Source organism: Sceloporus occidentalis, unplaced genomic scaffold, assembly GCF_023333645.1.
Source record: "Sceloporus occidentalis isolate IW3139 unplaced genomic scaffold, rSceOcc1.0.p SCAF_1, whole genome shotgun sequence".
In the NCBI taxonomy this organism is placed as follows: domain Eukaryota; kingdom Metazoa; phylum Chordata; class Lepidosauria; order Squamata; family Phrynosomatidae; genus Sceloporus; species Sceloporus occidentalis.
Window position 1 is genome coordinate 100,226,004 of NW_028316981.1, and position 20,652 is coordinate 100,246,655.

The 20,652-nt window shown below is 38.9% G+C and overlaps 1 protein-coding gene across 9 annotated transcripts in view; it reads right to left on the reverse strand.

The window, feature by feature from the left end:
• Nucleotides 1-9,027, reverse strand: part of MEIKIN (meiotic kinetochore factor) — a 35,801-nt gene extending 26,774 nt beyond the window's left edge. For 3 of the 9 annotated variants that reach the window (XM_089530530.1, XM_089530556.1, XM_089530565.1), the window contains exons 1-3: nt 8,368-8,476; nt 6,293-6,508; nt 363-453 (exon numbers count right to left, since the gene is read on the reverse strand). In XM_089530530.1, coding sequence (XP_089386656.1) covers nt 363-453; nt 6,293-6,508; nt 8,368-8,410 — 350 coding nt within the window. In that variant the 5' untranslated portion in view covers nt 8,411-8,476. Of the gene's footprint in view, nt 1-362; nt 454-6,292; nt 6,509-8,367; nt 8,477-9,001 lie in introns of those variants that run through there. The other 6 variants (XM_089530521.1, XM_089530511.1, XM_089530574.1 and 3 more) reach the window with 5 other exon arrangements.
• Between the last annotated feature and the right edge of the window lie 11,625 nt (nt 9,028-20,652).

Consider the following 20,652-nt stretch of genomic DNA (forward strand, 5'->3'; position numbering starts at 1 on the left):
TTGCATTCCCTGACTAAAAGTCCTTTAGGCCTCCTTCCTCCGCACTGGCAACGGGATCGGCTAACCCGGGGCTTTTTGTCTTTGTTTTTTTATGGAATTGCTGTATGGTTTTATTGTTTATTGATTATTGTACTGTTTTTAACCTGCTGTAAACCGCCCTGATCTGTTGGAAGGGCGGTATATAAATAAAAATTTTTATTATTTATTTATTAAAGCAGACAAAGAATTCCTGCTAATGTCCATTATGTACACATTATACAGATTAACACAATTAACAATGGTTGACACTATCATAATGAATTTCTTGATCAACCACTTCTTGAACCAACAATACAAAACTTCGAATTACTGTAAAACTATACCTTTGGTCAGATGAAAGGCAATTCATTTCAGTCACCTCAGAAATTTCATGAAGTTTTGGTAATGCTTTTGTAATGGCATTTTTGTTGTGTCCTGTAGATAAAGTGAACATTTATTCAAACATCAGCTTACCAAAACTATGCAAGAAAACAATTGCAATTTGAGGATCTTCAATATTCTAAATTGAGCTTAACTGAAAGCACTATATTCACTCAAGGAAATTTAAAAAGGAGCAAGCATCTATCTTGTCTGTCTTCCTTCTCTCTCTCACACACAGACACTTTTAAAAAAATGTAAATTTTAAAATTATTATTAAAAGTATTTTTATACTGCTTTTCAGCCAAAAAAGGCTCCCAGAACAATTTAAAAGATCAGTGCAAACATATTTCAGCTAACCAGGTAGATGTGTTCCTGGACATCACTTCTTTACTAGACTCTTAGAGCAGTTTGACAATGGAATACGCCGCCTCTGAGAGTGGTGGAGGAGTCCATGTGTGGAGGTTTTTAAATAGAGGCTGAATGGCCATCTGTTGGGAGCACTTTGATTGTGTGTTCCTGCATGGCAGGGGGTTGGACTGGATGACCATATAGCAAACATATGCTGGATAATAGAATGTACCAAAGAATTTCAAAAGAAAATCAGCCTCTGCTTTATAGATTATAGCAAAGCATTTGACTTTATAGATCACAAAAGACTATGTACTTTCAAAGGCAGAAATAACATGGAAAGGATACAGATAATTCCTACACTGAAAAAAAAAGCAGTTCAACATATTTCAGCAAACCTTTATCCAAAGCTAAGAATATGAAAATGTGAAATGAAACAATCATGTCACATAAATCATCCATAAGTAAACAAAAACATTTGGAACCTTTTAGAGACCACTTGAAGGCTTCTTCTAAAATGAATCCAGGACTGATTTTTCACAGTTCTTTGCAAATTACACATTCTTGGCATGGGTTTAGGCTGCATTTTAGGCATGTGTCATGTAAACAGCACACCCCCAATGCAGCCTGAAGCTGCGTCATTTTGCCTTTGTGTTTCAGGCCTTAGTCTGAATTTAAGATAAGAAAAAAAAGTGAATTATTTGGGAACCTGAATTGCAAAAAGAAATTCATTTGATAATAATTATAAGGATACATGGAAAAGAATTAAGAGAGACTTGGAAAAATGGTTGAAATTGAAATTGTCATTGCTACAAAGAATTGCAACCTAAACTTTACCTAAACATTTAACCTAAATGTGCCAATAATAATGAATGAAAAACCATTCAAAACATGGCAAAGAGATCTGTTGAAGTTCATATGGGTGGGGGAAAACACAGGGTAAAATCGAAGATACTAACAGACACAAAGGAAAGAGGAGGATGTGGGTTTCCAGACATGAAATAATGGCGCGTTACAGACTGCCCAGATGGGGTGGTCTCACGCTGCTGCCGGTTGCAGCACGGAAAAGCCCCAGCGTCCAAACCGCGAGGCTCCTCCACGCTGCAAATAAGAAGCACCAAAATGGCGCTTCTCTTTGCAGCATGGATATGATGCTGCGAGGCACCAATGGCGTACTCACAGCATCATATGCGCTGCGTGATGTGCGGACGCAGTCTGCCCGCTACATAAAGATGGCGGCCCCCATGTGGAACAGGAGCTGCCATTTTGTACGGACTCGGTCCGTATTTTATGCCCGTTTGTAACGGGCCAATATTACTGTTTAAGTGGATAAACAGATTGGATATCCTCAGAAAGTGAAAGAATGCTGAAATTAGAGAGCTTCAACTAAGGATCCGGTTGGCATGCATATGTGTGGTATGGTAAAGCTAAAATTCACAAAGAATTTGAAGACCAGTATATTAGGAAATCACTACTGAGGATTTGGGAAAAATAAATAAATACAATTTAGAGAAGAATCTCACTTTGGGTGTCACTGCAAGAAGCTTTTTTTCTTTTTCTTTTCTTGAAGATGGTACAAAAACAACAAAGAATGGATTAAATACAAATATTTATGGTTCCTGGGTCATCAAAAGGAATATAAGATGAAGTCAAGAGAAAAACTGGAACTAGAAGAACTAAATCAGAACTGGTTTACTTATAAACAACAGACAGAAAGCTAAAAAATGGATCTGAAATTAGAGTACTTTGAAAAATATAGATCATAAAGATTATAATTGTAATGGATTATAAAGATAGAGAAAATGTTGTTGGGAAAAGGAAAAGAAAAATGGCAGATAGATAGATAGACAGACAGACAGACATACAGAGAATTAAAAGAAGAAATTGTAAAAGAAACAATTATAAACTGGGCACAAAACAGTGGACATGAAATAACAATGTGATAAATCAAGAAGAAATACTAACAAATTCACATTATGTAAGAATTTAAAAGAGAACTACAATATTTTAAGATGTTACATTGTTGATACTTCACACATGTAAACCTGGAAAAAATGTATAAAACTGGAAGCCAACATTTCTGGAAATGTCAAGGAAGCCCAGGAACTTTCTATTACACTATATGTGGTGTAACTGCATGAGAGCAAAGAAATACTAGGGAGAAATTCAGAATCTAAGATTCTAGGGGGGAAAACCTTTCCAATGTATCCAGAACTTTACCTATCAAACATGACTAAAAATGAAAATTGGAGATTGATTTTATATATGATAATCGCGGTAAGGATTTTGTATGCACAAAATGGAAACCTGGGGATAAATTAGCAAATGAGAGCTAATAAAACTGGCAGGTATGATGGAAAAATTATTTTTTTACATGAATATCCCTTCATACCATCTTTGAAAACAACTTCTTGACAAAATGTAGGCCTGTGACTCATTGTCATATTTTTTTTCCTTCTCTGTGATTTTAACACCTTTCCTTAATTGTGAAGCTTTGAAAGCTTAGAACACATATTTTGTGCATTTTGGTTGGTCTAATAAAGGTGGATTTGGATGCTAGTGTGATTTGTATACAAGGGGTCATATCCATAGGTAGACCTGCTGGCCATGTAGGAAAGTACAATAACATCCCAAATCCACAAAACAGTGATACCTTTATTGGGGTACCCAAAATGCACAAAATACACATTGCAAGCTTTCAAGCTCCTGGAGGAGCTTGTAGCTTCACAAAGGATGGAGGCAACCTGGATCTCAAAACGAGCATCTCTTGATATCCTTCCCAGTAAGTTGAGGAAGCATAATTTGGCCAACAGCAAAGGGTGAAGAATGCTGTCCTTCAGCCCTAGGGCAACATATTAATCTGTCTTCAACAGATGCTCTTCAAAGTCAATAAATTATAATTACTCCACAAATGCGAGTAATTTAAGAGAGTGAGTAAAAGAAAGCCCAGGAGAAAAATTACAAAGGAATTGTTACTTGCTAATAAGTCACACATACTCAGCCCTCAGACAACCCTTTGACAGGGTCACCTTAGGATAGCCATAAGTCAGAAACAACTTGAGGACAAATAACAACAACACTTGAAACTTCACCTGAAAAAGACATGCAAGATCCAGATGCTTATTAAATCTGTTGTCTGTGCCCTTTTGTTGTCATCAGATTTTATTTTAAATATTTTTTCAGTAAATTAAAAAATAACTGAGGTCATATGGTTGCTACTCCTGTCTCCTGACTTACAGTATCAAAGGGGGAAAGCTCCCTCTTCTGGCAATTCAGTTTAATTCATTTCATGAGAATAAGGTGAAGGCTTTTGCAGATGCGCGGTTACAGGTTTGAAAGTTGACTCCTATAAGCATCTTTAAAATGGAAGAATCATCAGGCCTTCCTGCTCCTATGTGGAAGTAATTCCATAAATGTGCCTCACATTATAAGATTGTAGCCCTATTAAAACATTCTGAAGTACTACATTATCATGTGATTGATGGTTTATCACTGTAAAGCCATCCTTCCACTTCAAAATTAGTTCAGTGAATGAGCTTTATATCCCTTTGCAGACAATGAGAGTCATATTTGCATTTACTATCTGCTTTTTGCATCTGAGCAGAGGCAAATTATTTGGTGGCAGATACAAAATAGTGGTTACTCTCAACTCATAAATACTTTGCTGTTTTTTATTGTGCCATCAAAATCTTCAAAATGGGGAGTCATATCCTATTTAAACAAGGACTTTTTATATGAACTAGAGTGAACCAAAATACGAACTATCTCTTGCTGCTAAAGGGTTTCTGCAACTCCAACACAATCAGCGCATGCCACTCTGCTGTTCCAGTGCCTCTTAGAAGTACAGTTCGCCCTTGATATCCACCGGGGTTTGGTTCCAGGACCCCTCGTGGATACCAAAATACATGGATGTTTAAGTCCCATTAAATGCAATGGATAGTAAAATGGAGTCCCTTATATAAAATGGCAAAATCAAGATGTGAATTTTGGAATTTATATTTTTTTGAATATTTTCAGGCCGTGGACGCTTGAATCTGTGTATAAGGAATCCATGAATATAAAGGGCTGACTATAAATTATCAAGGCTAGAAAGAGTTATCTATAAAACAATTTTCACTTCAACACTACAAATTTTACTACTGTAAACCATCTATCATTCAAATCCCAAATTCTTCAATGAGGGTTAGCCAATCTGGTCACTTCTCATGATGTCTGTGAGTACAACTCCCATAAATTCCATCTAACATAACCAATGATCAGAGATTCTGGGAGTTCCAAACCAAAACACCTGGAGGACACCAAATTGCCTACTCCAGTCCTAGAGTAATGGACAGCTGTAAAACTGCTATGGTTTTGTTGCTGTAAAGTTTGAACAGAGTCAGTTTGTTGGAAAATATTTGCAATTTCTCTCCTGTCTCAAAACTCTTTCTTCTCATAGTCTACCTTTAAACCAAAATTGGGAGTCTAGGCAGTATGCAATTTAAAAGATAAACAATACCGTAAGTCAAAATTCAGCAAGCAAATTTAAAGTAGCAATACACTTACCAAGAAAGATGTTCCAGGGAACACTGTGGAGTATTGCATTGCAATTACACCTTGCAGTATTTCTCCCTTTTGGATAGCCTTCCAATGATAATTCAAGTATTAGCCATTAAATATTGGCCATGCTGGCTGGGATTTCTGAGATCTGAAGCCCACAACATCTCAGAACCCAAAATTCCCAACCTTAAAATAAGGCATTCAGTTTCTTAAAGAAGCAACCAATAACACAGGAAGTTTAAAAACTGAAATACACCTCCCAGCTCACTGAAATACACTGTATTATAGTACAGACTACAGCATTTGTCTGTCAAGCACAGTATTATATTGGCAACTGCATGCAAAGCTGTGTAATGTAACCTACCTTCCATTCCATGTTATGCAACACAGTGGCTATGAACATGTTTATCAAGAAATAACAGGGAGGAAACTTTCATGTTATGCCTCTGTTAAAAACAACTTTAAAATGCTTTTGTTCATATGGAGCACAAACTCCAAAGTGTTTTGTATTTTGAGTGCATTAAGATTACACACTCACTCTTTCATTGATACAAAACAAAGGTTTTACAAATAAAACTCATAAATAAATACTCATGTGCCAAGCGCGTACTAGGGTTAGAAAAGGGCATCCTTTCCGGACGCCCCTAACCCTAGTACATGCTCGGTGCATACAAAATGGCGGTGCCCGTTCTACATGGGTGCTGTCGTTTTGACGTCGCGGACGCCTAGTGTCTGCACGTCACATGGTGATAATGATGCTGCAAGTGTGCCATTGGTGCCTTGCGGCGTCATTAGTGCGCCACAAGAAGCTGCATTTTGCAGCTTCTTTTTGCTGCGCGGAGGAGCACGTGGTTTGGCCACTGAGGCTCCTCCACGCAGCAAATGAAGGCGCTTTTCAGACCGCCCTTTTGGGTGGTCTGTAAAGAGCCAATGATTACATTTAATCCTGACCCAAAGAAAAGTGAGAGGGAAGGGCAAGCTGGCTGTATAAGATATGAATTATTACTTTTGCCTTGAGACTCCAGTGTAGGTTTCGGACGAAGGTCTAGATGTGATTGAAGCTTTTTGGCTGTAGCATTCCTTCTGTTTCCAGCATCAGATGCTACCACACGTGGCAAGGGAGAACCACGGTGTATATTCTTTTGAGCTTGCCCCTTCCGGGAATAAGAACGTAGTTTCATCCAGTCCATCTTTATTTTCTCCTCCTCCACAGCAAGGTTGCCTTCAAAGGAAGAGGAGAGAGTACTGTAGTCAGAAAACAAAGAGGACAGTCTTTTTGCAACAAGATATATATATGCAGAGGATAAATAGTAGCCACACACACACATATAGATATATATGCCCTCCTAACTGCACAGACAACAAAACTCCTCAAAGAAGGTTTGACACTCTAGATGTTATTTCCTATTTGTGAAATGCTTCCTGGGTGGAAGTCCATTTAGGTATCTTAAAGTAAAAGTGTTTTCTGTTCAATTTCCAGACTCCTCATAGGATAGGTAAGCGCGCCAACTCAAATTCATTTTTGTTCCCTCTAGTGCTAATAATTGTGTTTTCCAATAATATCCAGTCCTTTACCCATAAAAGCATGGAGGCATTATAATAATAATAATAAATTTTATTTATATCCTGCCCCTCTACAAGATGCAATCAGGGTGGCTTACAAAGGTTAAAAAACATATATTCAAAAATACAATTAACTCTTAAATAAAATATACTCTTAAAATACAATTAAATGATGTAAGAATTAAAACATACATAAAAGGAAGCACTGCAATATATATATATATATATATACTCCTTCAACCAGAATTATTTTTACTAAATATAATTGACACTAGAAAAGAAGAATACAGCCAGGATGAGAAAAATGTTACCCTGCATGTGATAAGAGCAGCTTGAGTGCTGTTTGCCAAATATTGGAAATCTGATATAATACCATCCATAGAGGAGTGGAAAACTAAAATATGTGAATATGCAATAACAGACAGATTATCTATGGATGCTGCTGGAAATACAAGTCAGGAATATGAAAAGAAATGGGTAAAAGCTCAAAAACTTTGGTGTTAAAGAATTTCTAGACTATATAAATATGTCTTTTTTATTTTTTATTAGTGTTTTCATTTGTTGTTGTTTTGATCTGTTTTGTCAATATTTTAAAATAAAATAAAAAAGGATTAGCACAGCACCACTACTTTCATACATCAATAGTAATAGACAATCTACTTGAAAGAGTTATTATTATTAACCTTTATTTATGAAGCGCTGTGAATTTACACAGCGCTGTACATACGATATTTTTAGTTAGACGGTTCCCTGCCCTTGGGCTTACAATCTAAAGAGACATGACACAGAAGGAGAAGGGAGTGGTGGAGGGAAAGGGTAAGAGGTCCAGCAGTTCCTCTTTGTATCATTTCATACAGCATCTTTGTAGAATGATAGTAATGGCCACAGTTTTCATCTTCCTGTATCCTATTACATTCTATCCCACTCCCACAACAGTGTAACGGTGCTAAAATGTGTGCATATGTGCCTTCAAGTTTGTTGTCAACTTATCATAGAACCAGAGATGGAAGAGACCACAAGGACCATCCAGTCCAACCCCTTGCCCTGCAGGAATAGACAATTCATTTCATAGGGTTTTCTTGAGGAAGGAATACTCAAGAGGTGATTATTTTGGCAGTTTCTTTCTCTTAAATAGGGCCTGACAGTCTCCCATCCAAGGACTAACCACAACTGACCCTGCTTAGCTTCCAAAATTAGGTTCTGGTGCTTAGTATATTTCGGTTACTGGTTACTGTGCTTAAATACTTGTGGCTTTAATATCATTGTATCAAAAGAAATTGATTAATAGCCACAAAAACCTATGTAAATATAAACCAGTTAATCTGAAAGATGCTGCTAGATTAACTTTTCCCTTTTCCTTTTCACTGAGCACACACAGCCTAAATCCATTGTCTGGAAACATTGCCTCTCCCTCCATGTTGATGTTTTACATTTGAACCCTCAAAGGTCCCAGCCAAGATGGGCAATAGTAGTAGATGATGGCAAATATTGCCATTTTTCGTTTACAAGTGCTTTTACCTTTCATTGTACAGACTGTAAGGTATTTTTCAGATGTCTCCATGTAAAATTTAAATTAGCGTGAAGCAATATTATCTGATAACTGAATCAGCCAAATATGGATCCCTATTTGACCAACTGTCATCCCCATTAGTTCTCTTCTGACACAATCGAAGTTGTCTTATGGATATAATTTTATGCATTTATGCTTATGCATTTATTCTTTTAATAGGCAATCTATTTTAACATTGTAACAATTTAATTGTTTCAATGTATCCCCTTTTAATGTTTTTAATTGTATTGTTCTTTTAATGTTGTGAGCTGCCCTGGGTCCCAGTTCTGGGGAAAAGAGTGAGATATAAATATAATAATAATAGTAAGAATGGAAACTGTATTCTAAAACATACAGAGTAAGAGAATAAGCAGCTGAACTGTTCTATAGAAATAAAGCTCAGGATCTAGCCTCATTTGTTCCAGTAGATAAACAGGATTTCATCATTTCCACCATCCAAGATGACAAAACTGTTCTTCCCCCAAAACCCAAATAAGGAATTCAAGAGGATTATCATTAAACCAATTTAAGGTTGTTTTACAGATAGATATCATTCTAACGAATTCTAATAGAGGTTGATCAAGTAATAATCTCAAAGTCTACCTGAGAAAACCCCAATTGCAGCAGCAGCAGCAGCAGCAGCAAAGGCCCCTCAGTGGCTGAGATTTTGGTGTGGAAGAACCACTTTAAAACTGAACTCCAGACCTCATGATCTACTACCTCAGACCTATGTGGCTTATTTATGTGTGTGTGTGTGTGTGTGTGTGTTGTGTGCTGAGTAAGATGCCTAATCCTCAACACCTGGGTCCCATTTTCCTAATTGCTCTTCCTTTCCTCCCCAAATAATACCACTAAAACGGCCACCTGGCCTTGGACACCTCAAGGCAGGGCTCCCTGTGAGGAGTTTTTCGCTGAAACATCTACACTGTCGAAATGATGCGACTCTGGACCCATCCTATGGAATCCTGGGATCTGTAGTTTCACAGGGCCCTTAGCCTTCTCTTGTCAAAGAGTGCTGGTGCCTCACAAAGCTACAAATCCCAGGGTTCTGGTGCCTTACAAAGCTACAAATCCCAGGGTTCTGGTGCCTTACAAAGCTACAAATCCCAGGATGGAGCCATGGCAGTCAAAAGCGGTGCCAAACTGCGTTATTTCCACAGTGTAGACGATTTCCCTGGTTACTCCATTTGTGTTTAAAACGAAGCAACCATCACTTTTCTAGCTGCTCAGGTGATTATTCCCTCATTAGGAAAGGGCCTCCCAGCTTCGAGCGCCCGCCCGCACCCAAATACGCCCCAAACTCTACATTTGGGTTCCCTTCCCTCCCTCTCCTTCAGACTGTGAGGGAGGACAATGACAGGCGGCCGCTGCCACCCAATCGCCGCGCTAGAACGGGATAAAACGCGCTGACAGACAGCACTATGCTCCCGCCCTCTAGCCCATTAGCCCCGCCCCCTTCTCTGAAGAGAGCTGCGCGGTCGGGCGAAAAAAAGCCATTTTTTGCTATTTCCCTTCATTCTTTCCTGACGCTTTTTCCTCAGCTCCTAATCTTTTTGGGGTGGCAGTTGGTCTGCTAAAGCGTGGGGGAAATTAATATTGTGTGCTTTCTAACTAATAGCGACCCTATCATGGGGTTTTCTTGGGAACATTCCCTCAGAGGAGGATTTGCCCTATAGCCATCCTCTGAGGCTGAGAGAGTGTGACTTGCCCTGGGTCACCCCAGTGGATTTTTATGGCTGAGTGGGGAATCGAACCCTGGACTCTAGAGTCCAACACTCAAACCAATAATTTATCCTGTTGATTTATTGAATGAATCCCCCCCCCCCAAAAAAAAAAGAACTATAGTAGTAGTAGTTGTTGGTGCCTTCAAGTTCTTTCTGACTTATGGCAAACCCCTATCAAGGGGTTTTCTGATGAGGCTGACGGTGTGTCACCCAGAGTGCATCTACACATAAGAAATAATACAGTTTGACACCACTTTAAGTGCTGTAGCTCCATCCTGTGGAATCCTGGCATCTGTTGTCTTTAGCCTTCTCTGCCAAAGAGTGCTGGTGCTTCACAAAAATACAAATCCCAGGGTAAGATGGAGCCACGGCAGTTAAAGTGATGCCAAACTGCATTAACTCTGCAGTGTGGCAGCAGCCCCAGTGGGCTTCCATGGCTGAGCAGGGATTTGAACCCTGGTCTCCAGAGTTGCAGTCCAATGCTCAAAACCACTAGGCCATATTGACTATACGTTACTTCATAAAAGCCAGTCTAAGATCTTAGAAGGGGGACTTTTGCTTGATCCCACTCTCTTCCCAGGAATGGTTGGAGAGCCTTCACAGGTCCAAAACATGCCGCAGAAATAATCCAGTTTGAGACTGCTTTAACTGCCCTGGTTCAGTGCTAGGGAATCCTGGGAATTGTAGTTTATTATGGCAATAGAGCTCTCTGACAGAGAAGGCTAAATGTCTCACAAAACTACAGCTGCCAGAATTCCCTAGCATTGAACCAGGGCAATTAAAGCAGTCTCAAAATGGATTATTTCTGCAGTGTGTTTTGGACCTCAGTGGCCGTTCCTAGACTATGGGAATCCCTTCCATGGGAGATTATCTCCCTCCCAGTTGTCCATATTCTTTTTGTAGACATCCAGGGGAAAAAATATGTTTCTGGCTTGATTTTAATGTGCCGGTAATGGTATTCAAAGCCCTAACTGATTTGTGGGGAGAGCTAGTGTGGTGTAGTGGTTTAAGCATTGGGCCATGACTTTGAAGACCAGTGTTCAAATCCCTGCTTGGCCTTGCCTGATTTAAAATAGAGTAGATGAGGACATGAGTCAATGTAACTTACTTGATAGTGGGTCTAACTCTAGTTGGGACTTAACAATTACAAAGACAGTGAAATAGTGGGAAATGCTGCTGATTAGGACTGGTTATAGAGATCGTAATTGATGTTGTTGTTGATCTCCAAGTTGATCACGACTCATGGTGGTAACCCTGTGCATGAGACATCTCCAAGCCTCCCTCCCCTCCACGGCTCTGCTTAGGTCTTGTAACTTCATACCCATGACCTCCCAAAAAGAGTCCATCCATCTAGCATGTGGCCATCCCCTCTTTCTACATCCCTCCACCTTTCCTAATATTATTGTCTTTTCCAATGAGTCATGCCTTCTCATGATGTGGCCAACCTTATCTTGGCTTCCAGGGAGAGTCCAGGCTTGATCTGTTCAAGGACCCATTTATTTGTCTACAATCCCAAATAGTAACAAGGGATTGTAATGCCCTGTTGAAACAGCTTTTATGGGGAGATACTGTTTTAGACAGTCTGGATCCAAGCCATGGAGGACTTTAATGCAGGGGTTCCCAACCTTTTTGAGTCACGGAGTCCTTTTTAGAATCAGTTCCTATAGCGGAGCCCCTAAGAGCCCCACCCTATGTGTTACAAGTTGATGGTGCTTAGGAATAGTGTTACTTTTTGCTTCTTATTCTTTAATTTCATTCAATTTTTATTTCTTTCATTTTCCTGGAGCGGCTACAGAGCACCTGGTAATTGCACACGAAGCCCTAAGGGCTCCTATGAGCACAGGTTGGGAACTGCTGCTTTAATGTGATAATCAGCACTTTGAATTCTGCTCAGAAATGGTCAGTGAAGCTGTTCCATTAAAGGCATTACAATCCCTATGACCAGTTCTGGCATTACAATCCCTATGACCAGTTCTGGTCAGCAGCCTGGGTATTGATTTTAACTAGTTAGTTCCCATCTTTGTAATTGTTAAATCCCAGTTACTTAAGTTTTAACTTGGTGATTAGATACAGGCCAATAACGGGAAACATAAAGGTACACAGGATTTTAAATGTAATTGGTAAATGCAGTGGAATTTTCTTGGTTGCTTTTGTGGTATCCAGAAGGTGGCACTCTCAACTATGTGTTGAAAATGGTGGTTCTTGCACTGTGAGTTCCCAGTCTGGCATTCCATTGCTGCTGAATAGAAAAGCATTTCATCTGGTCCCAGTTTCAGTGGCTCTTGCCAGTACATTGGTAAAGCCTCTGAGAGGGATGTATACTTAAAAAATGTATTTAAAATAAACAATTGAAATAGCAAATCCAACCTCCACTCTGAAATAATCTCTTCTATACTCTGTAACTTGGAAGTTATTGGCAGAGTGAGTGTGTTCCACTGTCGAACAGCTCTTACTGTTCAGAAAAGAGTGTTTATGGCCCGGGACAGATGGGTACAATGGGGCGCCGTCGTCACATGGGAGGGGTGGCACTTCCAGATGTCCCTCGCCCCTCGCACATGACGAGGGCATCAAAATGGCGGCGCCCTGTACAGTGGGCGCTGCCATTTTGACGCAACGGGCGCTTAGTGACGTTGTGAGTGCACCATTAGCGCACTGTGGCATCACAATGGTGCCACAAAAAGAACCCGCTTCTTGCAGGTTCTTTTTGTTGCATGAGGAAGTCGCATGGTTTCCTCGCGCAGCAAAACAAAGCGTGGGCAGACCGCCCTTTTTGGGCGGTCTGTACCCCCGCCAATATTACCATATATACTCAACTATAAGTCGACCTCATGCATAGGTTTAGGGTAAAGCATAGGGGCATGTAACAAAAGATCTAAAGGATGAAGCAAAGGAAAACAATGCCAAAGAATTTACAAAATTCCAGCAGACATAACTGTGCAGTTTGTACACCTAAAGGATGGTTGGATGAAAGAAAAGGGTCAGTGCTTCCAAGACAGATTATGCTCTTGCCTTTCACTAGGGGTTTGTTCCCTTTTTAAATAAGATTTAAAGTACAGGATCACTTTAAAGTACAGGTCTGGAAACCATGTCCTATGAGGAACAACTTAGGGAGCTGGGGATGTTTAGCCTGGCGAAGATAAGGTTAAGAGGTGATATTATAGCTCTGTTTAAATATTTTAAGGCATGTCATATTGAGGAGGGAACAAGCTTGTTTTCTGCTACTCCAGAGAATAGGGCCCAGAACAATGGATACAAGCTACAGGAAAAGAGATCCCACCTCAACATTAGGAGGAACTTCCTGGCAGTAAGGGCTATTTGACAGTGGAACACACTCCCTCGGAGAGTGGTGGAGTCTTCTTCTTTGGAGGTCTTTAAACAGAGGCTGGATGGCCATATGTTGGGTATGCTTTGATTGAGAGTTCCTGCATGGCAGGGGTTGGACTGGATGGCCCTTGTGGTCTCTTCCAACTTTATGATTCTACGATTCTATGATTAACACTGACCCATGGATAAGTCGATCCAGGTTTTTGGAGTGATTTTTTGACTAAAATTTCTAGACGTATACATGAGTATATACAGTAAATCATGTTGATTTGGCCTTTTTTTTTAAATGACCAAAGAAATATTAGAATCTGAGGTCCATTCCAGAAAGCTCCACTGAATTTGCTGATTACAAAGTCACTAAAACAGCTAGGTTGTAATGGTTTAAACATGTTTTTCTTAAATTGGCAGTAGTAACAGAACAAAATATGTTAGTTTAATATGGCCTTCAGTATAATTAGAGATGAACAGTATTTTTTTTCAGATTATGTGTTTTAAAAGGATAAAACTGAATTAATTATTGAATTTATTGTATGTGAATGTACAATCTTGAGCCTTAGCTTCCTTTGGAGAATGGAGCAGAACACACAGTAGGGGAAATGCAGCATAGAATAAATAGTTAGTGCAGTTATCAATCACATAGACTGAATACTAGAATAAAACAGGATTTTATAAAATATTTTATTTGTCAGTCAATTGGAGTATTAACAAGTTTGAGAAATTTGACAGTCTTTCAGTTATTTACAAAACAAAAATTCCACATTTGCCTCTTTGTATTTTAGATTTACATGCGGCTATACCCAAAATAAAAAGAAAAAAACCCTTTAATTACAGTTAAAGATTTTTTAAAAACGCATATATAGAGGTCATTGTATTTTAATCCTTTCACTTTTCTTTAGTTGAAAATAGAATAAGCAGTATGTAGGAAAAATGCTTGCTTCATCTGAGACTTTGATAGTTTTTACTCTTATTTGAATGTGGGTATGTTATTCTATTGCATGATAGGAATGATAACATGAAGGTTGCAGAGAGGTGCTGTTGTCTCACAGAAAAAAATAAATTCTAAATGGAGATTTTAGGAGCATGGGACATGGCTGATAATGAACCATATATCTTACAAATGGTTTCCTTTCCTGATTATGAAAAAGTTCTAAGGCAAGTAATGTAACCACATGCAAAAAAGCACAGCGCTTCTAGAAGAACCATAGAAGAAGACGTGTTCACCTCCCCATGCAAGATTCAGGAGTTAAACATACTGAAATTTCCTCTTTTTACAGAAGTCTGAAAGATACAGGAACACTGTTATTGCTTGGATCTGGATATGCTAAAACAAGCTATTTCCTGCTTAGCTTCCAGTTGCATCTCAAGTTCACACATTAACAGTATACAGTAGACCCTTGTTATACGCTGGGGTTTGGTTCCAAGATCCCCCGTGTATAACAAAATCCGTGTATGCTCAAGTCCCATTACATATAATGACATAGCAAAATGGTGTCCCTTATAAAAAATGGAACATCAAGGTAAATTTATACTTTTTTAGAACATTTTCAAACCGTGTATGCTTAAATCCGTGTATAAAAAATCCGTGTATAAGGGCTGACTGTAATCCTATACATTTCTAATCAGAAGATTCACTGAATTCAATAGGACTTATTCCTAGAAGCATAGGCCAATACAGATAATACCAATTGCTCTTACTTCCCATAAACTCCCCCTGCAAAAAACAGAAAGAACGAAAGAGAAAGAAAGAACACCTATTGAAAAAAGAGAAAGAAAGAAAACCCATTGAAGTGAAACGGTAATTCAAAATGAGGCCCAAATTGGCTCTTTTAGTGATATTGAAGCTGTCGTCCTTTCAAACAAACAAAAGTATAGTTGTATAGTTGGGTTGATGTTTCTACAAAGCAATCCTGAGTGCATTATAATAGTAACAATAACAATTACGATAATAATTAATAATAATAATAATGAAACCATCTAAAAAGGTCTTTGAATAGGACAGAAATGTCATTCTGCCAGTGGAAAGGTGTTTTCCTGACAAGATGGTATGTTTGCCTTGAAAACTCCATGGGCATCAGGTATCACTGGAGTATTTTCCCCCCCTGAAAATAGTTAAAAAGGGGACAATTCCAGGAGCAGTCTTTGAGCAAAGCTTGCTGCTTTCCTCTGGGCTAGGCTCCCAACTTCCCTCACCTTGCAACTGGTTTCAATGGGAAGGAGGAAAAGAGTCCTTAATAGAAACCTCTCCAATATGCACACACCAAGGATTATTTTTGCAAATGCCAAACTTGCATTGTGCCTGTGCTCATTTCACTATCATAGTGAAATCACATGCAATACAGGGATTTCTTGTTAATTCACTGTTACTCTAATAGGTCTTTATTCAATTGTTTCCTTTCACAAAACCTGGTATGCTTTGGGTTTTATTTTAAAGGCTCTCAGTTATGTATACATAATGAACAATAGCAGCATATTCATGTATGAGTGCATGTCGAGACTGATCCTACAATGAGACAGATCTCAGGTTATGAAAGGGCAAGAAAGTTTAAATTGTTATCTGTGGCTATTGTATTTTTACTGATTAGATAGATAGATAGATAGATAGATAGATAGATAGATAGATAGATAGAGAGTCAACCTGGATGATTTCTGCAGTGGAGATGCTGCCTCATATAGCTTTAAAACAGAGATAGGAATCTTGTGTCTCTCAAGATACTGTTGGACAGTAGTTTCCAGCTCTAGTCTGCATAACCAGTGGCAAGGCATGCTGAAGGTTGCAATTCAATAACATCTGGAGAGTTGCATGATTCCCACTCATTTTTAACATTGGCAGAAGCTCCAGTCTACTCAGTTTCAATTGTGTTACATGAAATCTGCAAAAGATGCTATACTTAACAGAATTAATTATACCCAGTGGGCCATCAGTACCTCCTCTCCACTTCAGTATGTTAATATAGCTATCTCACTACTAATAATAGACTGAAACAATAGTAGTAGTAAAAAAAGTTTCCATTGATCTGCAGATAATATTATCAACACAGTAGCTCCTTTCTTCAGTGTTGACAGCATTACTTCATTATAGTCTTCAGAATTGGTATTTCTCCCCAAACAATCATTTTCACTTTTTCATCCTGGAAAGAAGTGACCAATGGGGTCCCACAGGGCTCTGTCCTGGGCCCAGTACTATTCAACATATTTATCAATGACTTGGATGTCAGAATTGGGGGCATACTTATCAAATTTGCAGACCACACCAAATTAGGAGGAATAGCTAATACTGCAGAGGACAGGATCAAAATTCAAAATGACCTGAATAGACTTGAAAGCTGGGCCAAAGCTAACAAAATGAAATTCAACACAGATAAATGTAAGGTACTGCACTTAGGGCAGAAAAATGAAATGCACAGATATAGGATTGGGGAAACCTGGCTGAATGAAACTACATGTGAAAGGGATCTGGAAGTCCAAGTAGACCACAAGTTGAACATGAGTCAACAGTACGATGCGGCAGCTAAAAAGGCCAATGCAATTTTAGGCTGCATTGACAAAAGTATAGTGTCTAGATCAAGAGAAGTAATAGTGCCACTGTATTCTGCTCTGGTCAGGCCCCACCTGGAATATTGTGTCCAGTTCTGGGCACCACAATTCAAAAAGGCCATTGAGAAACTGGAGCGTGTCCAAAGGAGGGTGACTAAAATGGTGAAGGGTCTGGAAGCCATGTTCTATGAGGAAAGACTTAGGGAGCTGGAAATGTTTAGCCTGGAGAAGAGAAGGTTAAGGGGTGATATGATAGCCCTGTTTAAAAATTTGAAGTCATGTCATATTGAGGAGGGAACAAGCTTGTTTTCTGCTGTGCCAGAGAACAGGGCCCAGAACAATGGATGTAAGCTCCTGGAAAAGAGATTCCACTTCAACATTAGGAGGAACGTCCTGACAGTTAAGGGCTGTTCGACAGTGGAACACACTCCCTTGGAGTGTAGTCTCCTTCCCTGGAGGTCTTTAAACAGAGGCTGGATGGTCATCTGTCAGGGATGCTTTGCTTGAGAGTTCCTGCATGGCAGTGGATTGGACTGGATGGCCCTTGTGTTCTCTTCCAACTCTACAATTCTACGATTCTATGAAAAGTGTGTTCATTTTTTTAAAGTGGCAGTTTCATAGCTGATCTTGAAATGTCCATTATAATTAGGTGTGAACTGATGAAACTATGCTGTCTCACCTATTTTCAAAATGTGGCATATGACATGTTTGATAATGGTATGTACCCCACCTTCATTACCTGGACCCCCTACTGCTGTTACTGCTTTGAAATAACTTGCTTTTGTTATTGACATCTTGAGAGTTTAAAGCAGATAACCTTACTTTTTTCTGAAACAAAGACTGTTAAAATGAAAAGCTTGTCAATATATTTATTTGAAGTACAGTTTGCATAGCTAGTACTACTTCAACACTGCCGTTTAAGTGTTCTTTTTAAAAGGCAAAGCACTGAATTCATCAGGCTTGCTCCCTTTACTTCTGTTGAGTGTGTCCTTTCAAAGCTGGATCAATTTTAAAAAGTGAAATTGACTATTCCAATTTGTATTACACAGAACAGCAAGAATAATGCAAGAGGAAAGGGCAGTCAGGCAAATTTCTCAAAACTGTAGCAGTAGTGGTAGTGAGTCCTCTAGTTCAGGGCAGGGAAGGATGAAGGGTTCATAGCAAGTCTACAAAGTAATAAAATTCCTGTTTATGCTACTCAAAAGAAAAATAATCTACCACCACTACTGCAATGGTCATCTTGAAATAATTCCATTCAGTAGTTTTCTGTGAGACATCAGCACCTCTTTAAAGTTGTCAGCTTTCATGCAAAAATAGTATATTCTCTTTAATTTTACATTCATTTCATAGACGTTATTTACATATAGATTGCCAGTTTGTGCTTTTCACACATGGAAAACCAAAGGTTATCTTTTCAAGTCAATTTGTTTCATTCAGAGAAAACTGTCAGAAGACAACCCCCCCACTATTTTTTGATACACAGTAACAATCAAATCCAAAGAAACAGGATTTTACTGTTAGTGTTTCCAATAATTGTGATAAAAATAGTTGTAAAGGATTTCCTGCTTGTGTTTCATGCAGAATCCCCTTAAAATTCACTGCAGAAGGTAGATTTGGGGATTTCCATATTGCTTTTAATTTACTTGTATATGTTTTTTGGCTCACAAATAAGATTTGGCCTAAAAAATACCCTGACATTTTATAGGGAAGACCTTTTTGTACCAATACATATTCATAATGCCAAATTATGCAGCATTCTCCAAACTTGCAGAAATTATTTTTCTTATAGCTAGATCAACATGATCCTACAGACTACTTAATGGACCTTGACTGACTTCCATGGCAGAGTCAAACTTTCACATTCATCACTCAGTGCAGTTGCAAACTGAGATGACATGCAGGTGACCAAGTAAATATCACTAATTAAACAGATTGACACCATAGACAGAACTTTTATATTGCCTTCTATTATTTCACTCAAATTACAGTGGTGACTGGGATCAAATTTACCAGTGTAATTTATCTCAAAGCTCTTAGTGCTTATAACTGAGCCTCACGAGAGGCATTTCAACCTCTTAGATGTGGTGGGATGGGGTGGAAGACTTTTCAAAAACTGGGAAACCACCAAATGCTGGTATTATGGGCAAAGGAGTATGACCCTCTGGGGAACTCAGTGGATGGGATTTGGCCCAAGAGCCTGAGGTTCCCTACCTGTGCAATAGAGCCTTTGCAGTAGACACTGTTCACATCTGGCTCTGCAAATCCTGATAAATACGCATGTATGAATCTGTTCTCAAAACATGTTAAGAGGGCAGAACTCATCCTGACATAGTGTGGTATTCTAGGGCTTCAGCATTCTTCTAGGGCTGTGGAGCCAACCTGCAAAATTTATTTGGTCTAAGTCTAGAACTGAGCAACTAAACTATGATGTTTAATGAGCTCCTGAATGAAAGAATCCATCAACATTCTGCTGTCATAAAAACCAATTCTGTTCAGATGATTTTGATTTCCTAATAGATACTGGAACAAGAAGTAAATCAGAAATGGGGTTTAAGTCATATGGGTATAATACCAACCATTATTGTGAAATTCTTAAAGTGTTAAACCAAATTTATATAAGTTTTTCTCCAGTAATGTCTCTGTCACACTGGGATCCCCCCCCCCCCCCCATGAAACTCTACTTTGAGATCTGAATCAAAATGTATAGGAAATCCCTAGCTCCACCGGCCAAGTATCATTGACTTAGTTGTAACTAGGATTTCATCAGTTTTGATTTTACTTGATTGGGACACATAACAGCTACTGCTTTTGTGCTTGCAGAAGCTGATACATTACCATATATACTCGTCTGTAAGTCAAAAAAGTTGTGCCCAAAAAATGACCCCAAAATCCCAGGTCAACTTATTTATGGGTCAGTAATGTGATAGCAGCTCTTTCAGATTTCCCCATGTGGTGGGGAGGGCTGTTTCTTTCTCTCTTGAGCTATCAGAAAGAGTCCTGGGTGATTGCTGTTAAACAAACACAGTCCCTCTCCCACCCATGCCACAGCTGTTTGAGACTGAAGGCTGAAATAAAGGCCTAAACACTAAAGCAAAAAGCCTCAATTAGAGTCCTTCTTGCGGTGCGCACACATACATACACTGAAGGAGCCTCTAAATTGTACCCTCGACTTATCTGTGGGGCAAAGCAAAATCCACAATTTTGGTCCCAAGACCTGTCCTCGACTTATACATGAGGTCAAATTATAGTCGAGTATATATGGTATGTCACAAATGCATACTAGCAGCAGCATTTTTTAATCCAGTTATTAGTATGGGTACCTATATTTTGACCCTACTTATTTTCTCTACAGAAAGCAGCCTCCAGAGCACTATTATATCATAATCTGTGATGTTACCCAGGTGCAAGTATGTACATTGTATCACAAATATTTTTTTTCTTGTTATAACAATTGATCTAAGTATTTGTTGTTTACTTCTGGAATAAATTCATATGTATTTGTTTAAGCTTGAATAGCAAAAGCTATGTGTATTTGCTTTGTAGGGTGCCCATCATGTATTATGACTGCATTGTAGGACTCGTATGTATTAATTACAATTATGGTTTCAGCCTAAAGTTTTGTTACAACATCTAAAAACACATGACTGTGTGGGTATGTCATTCTAGAGCACT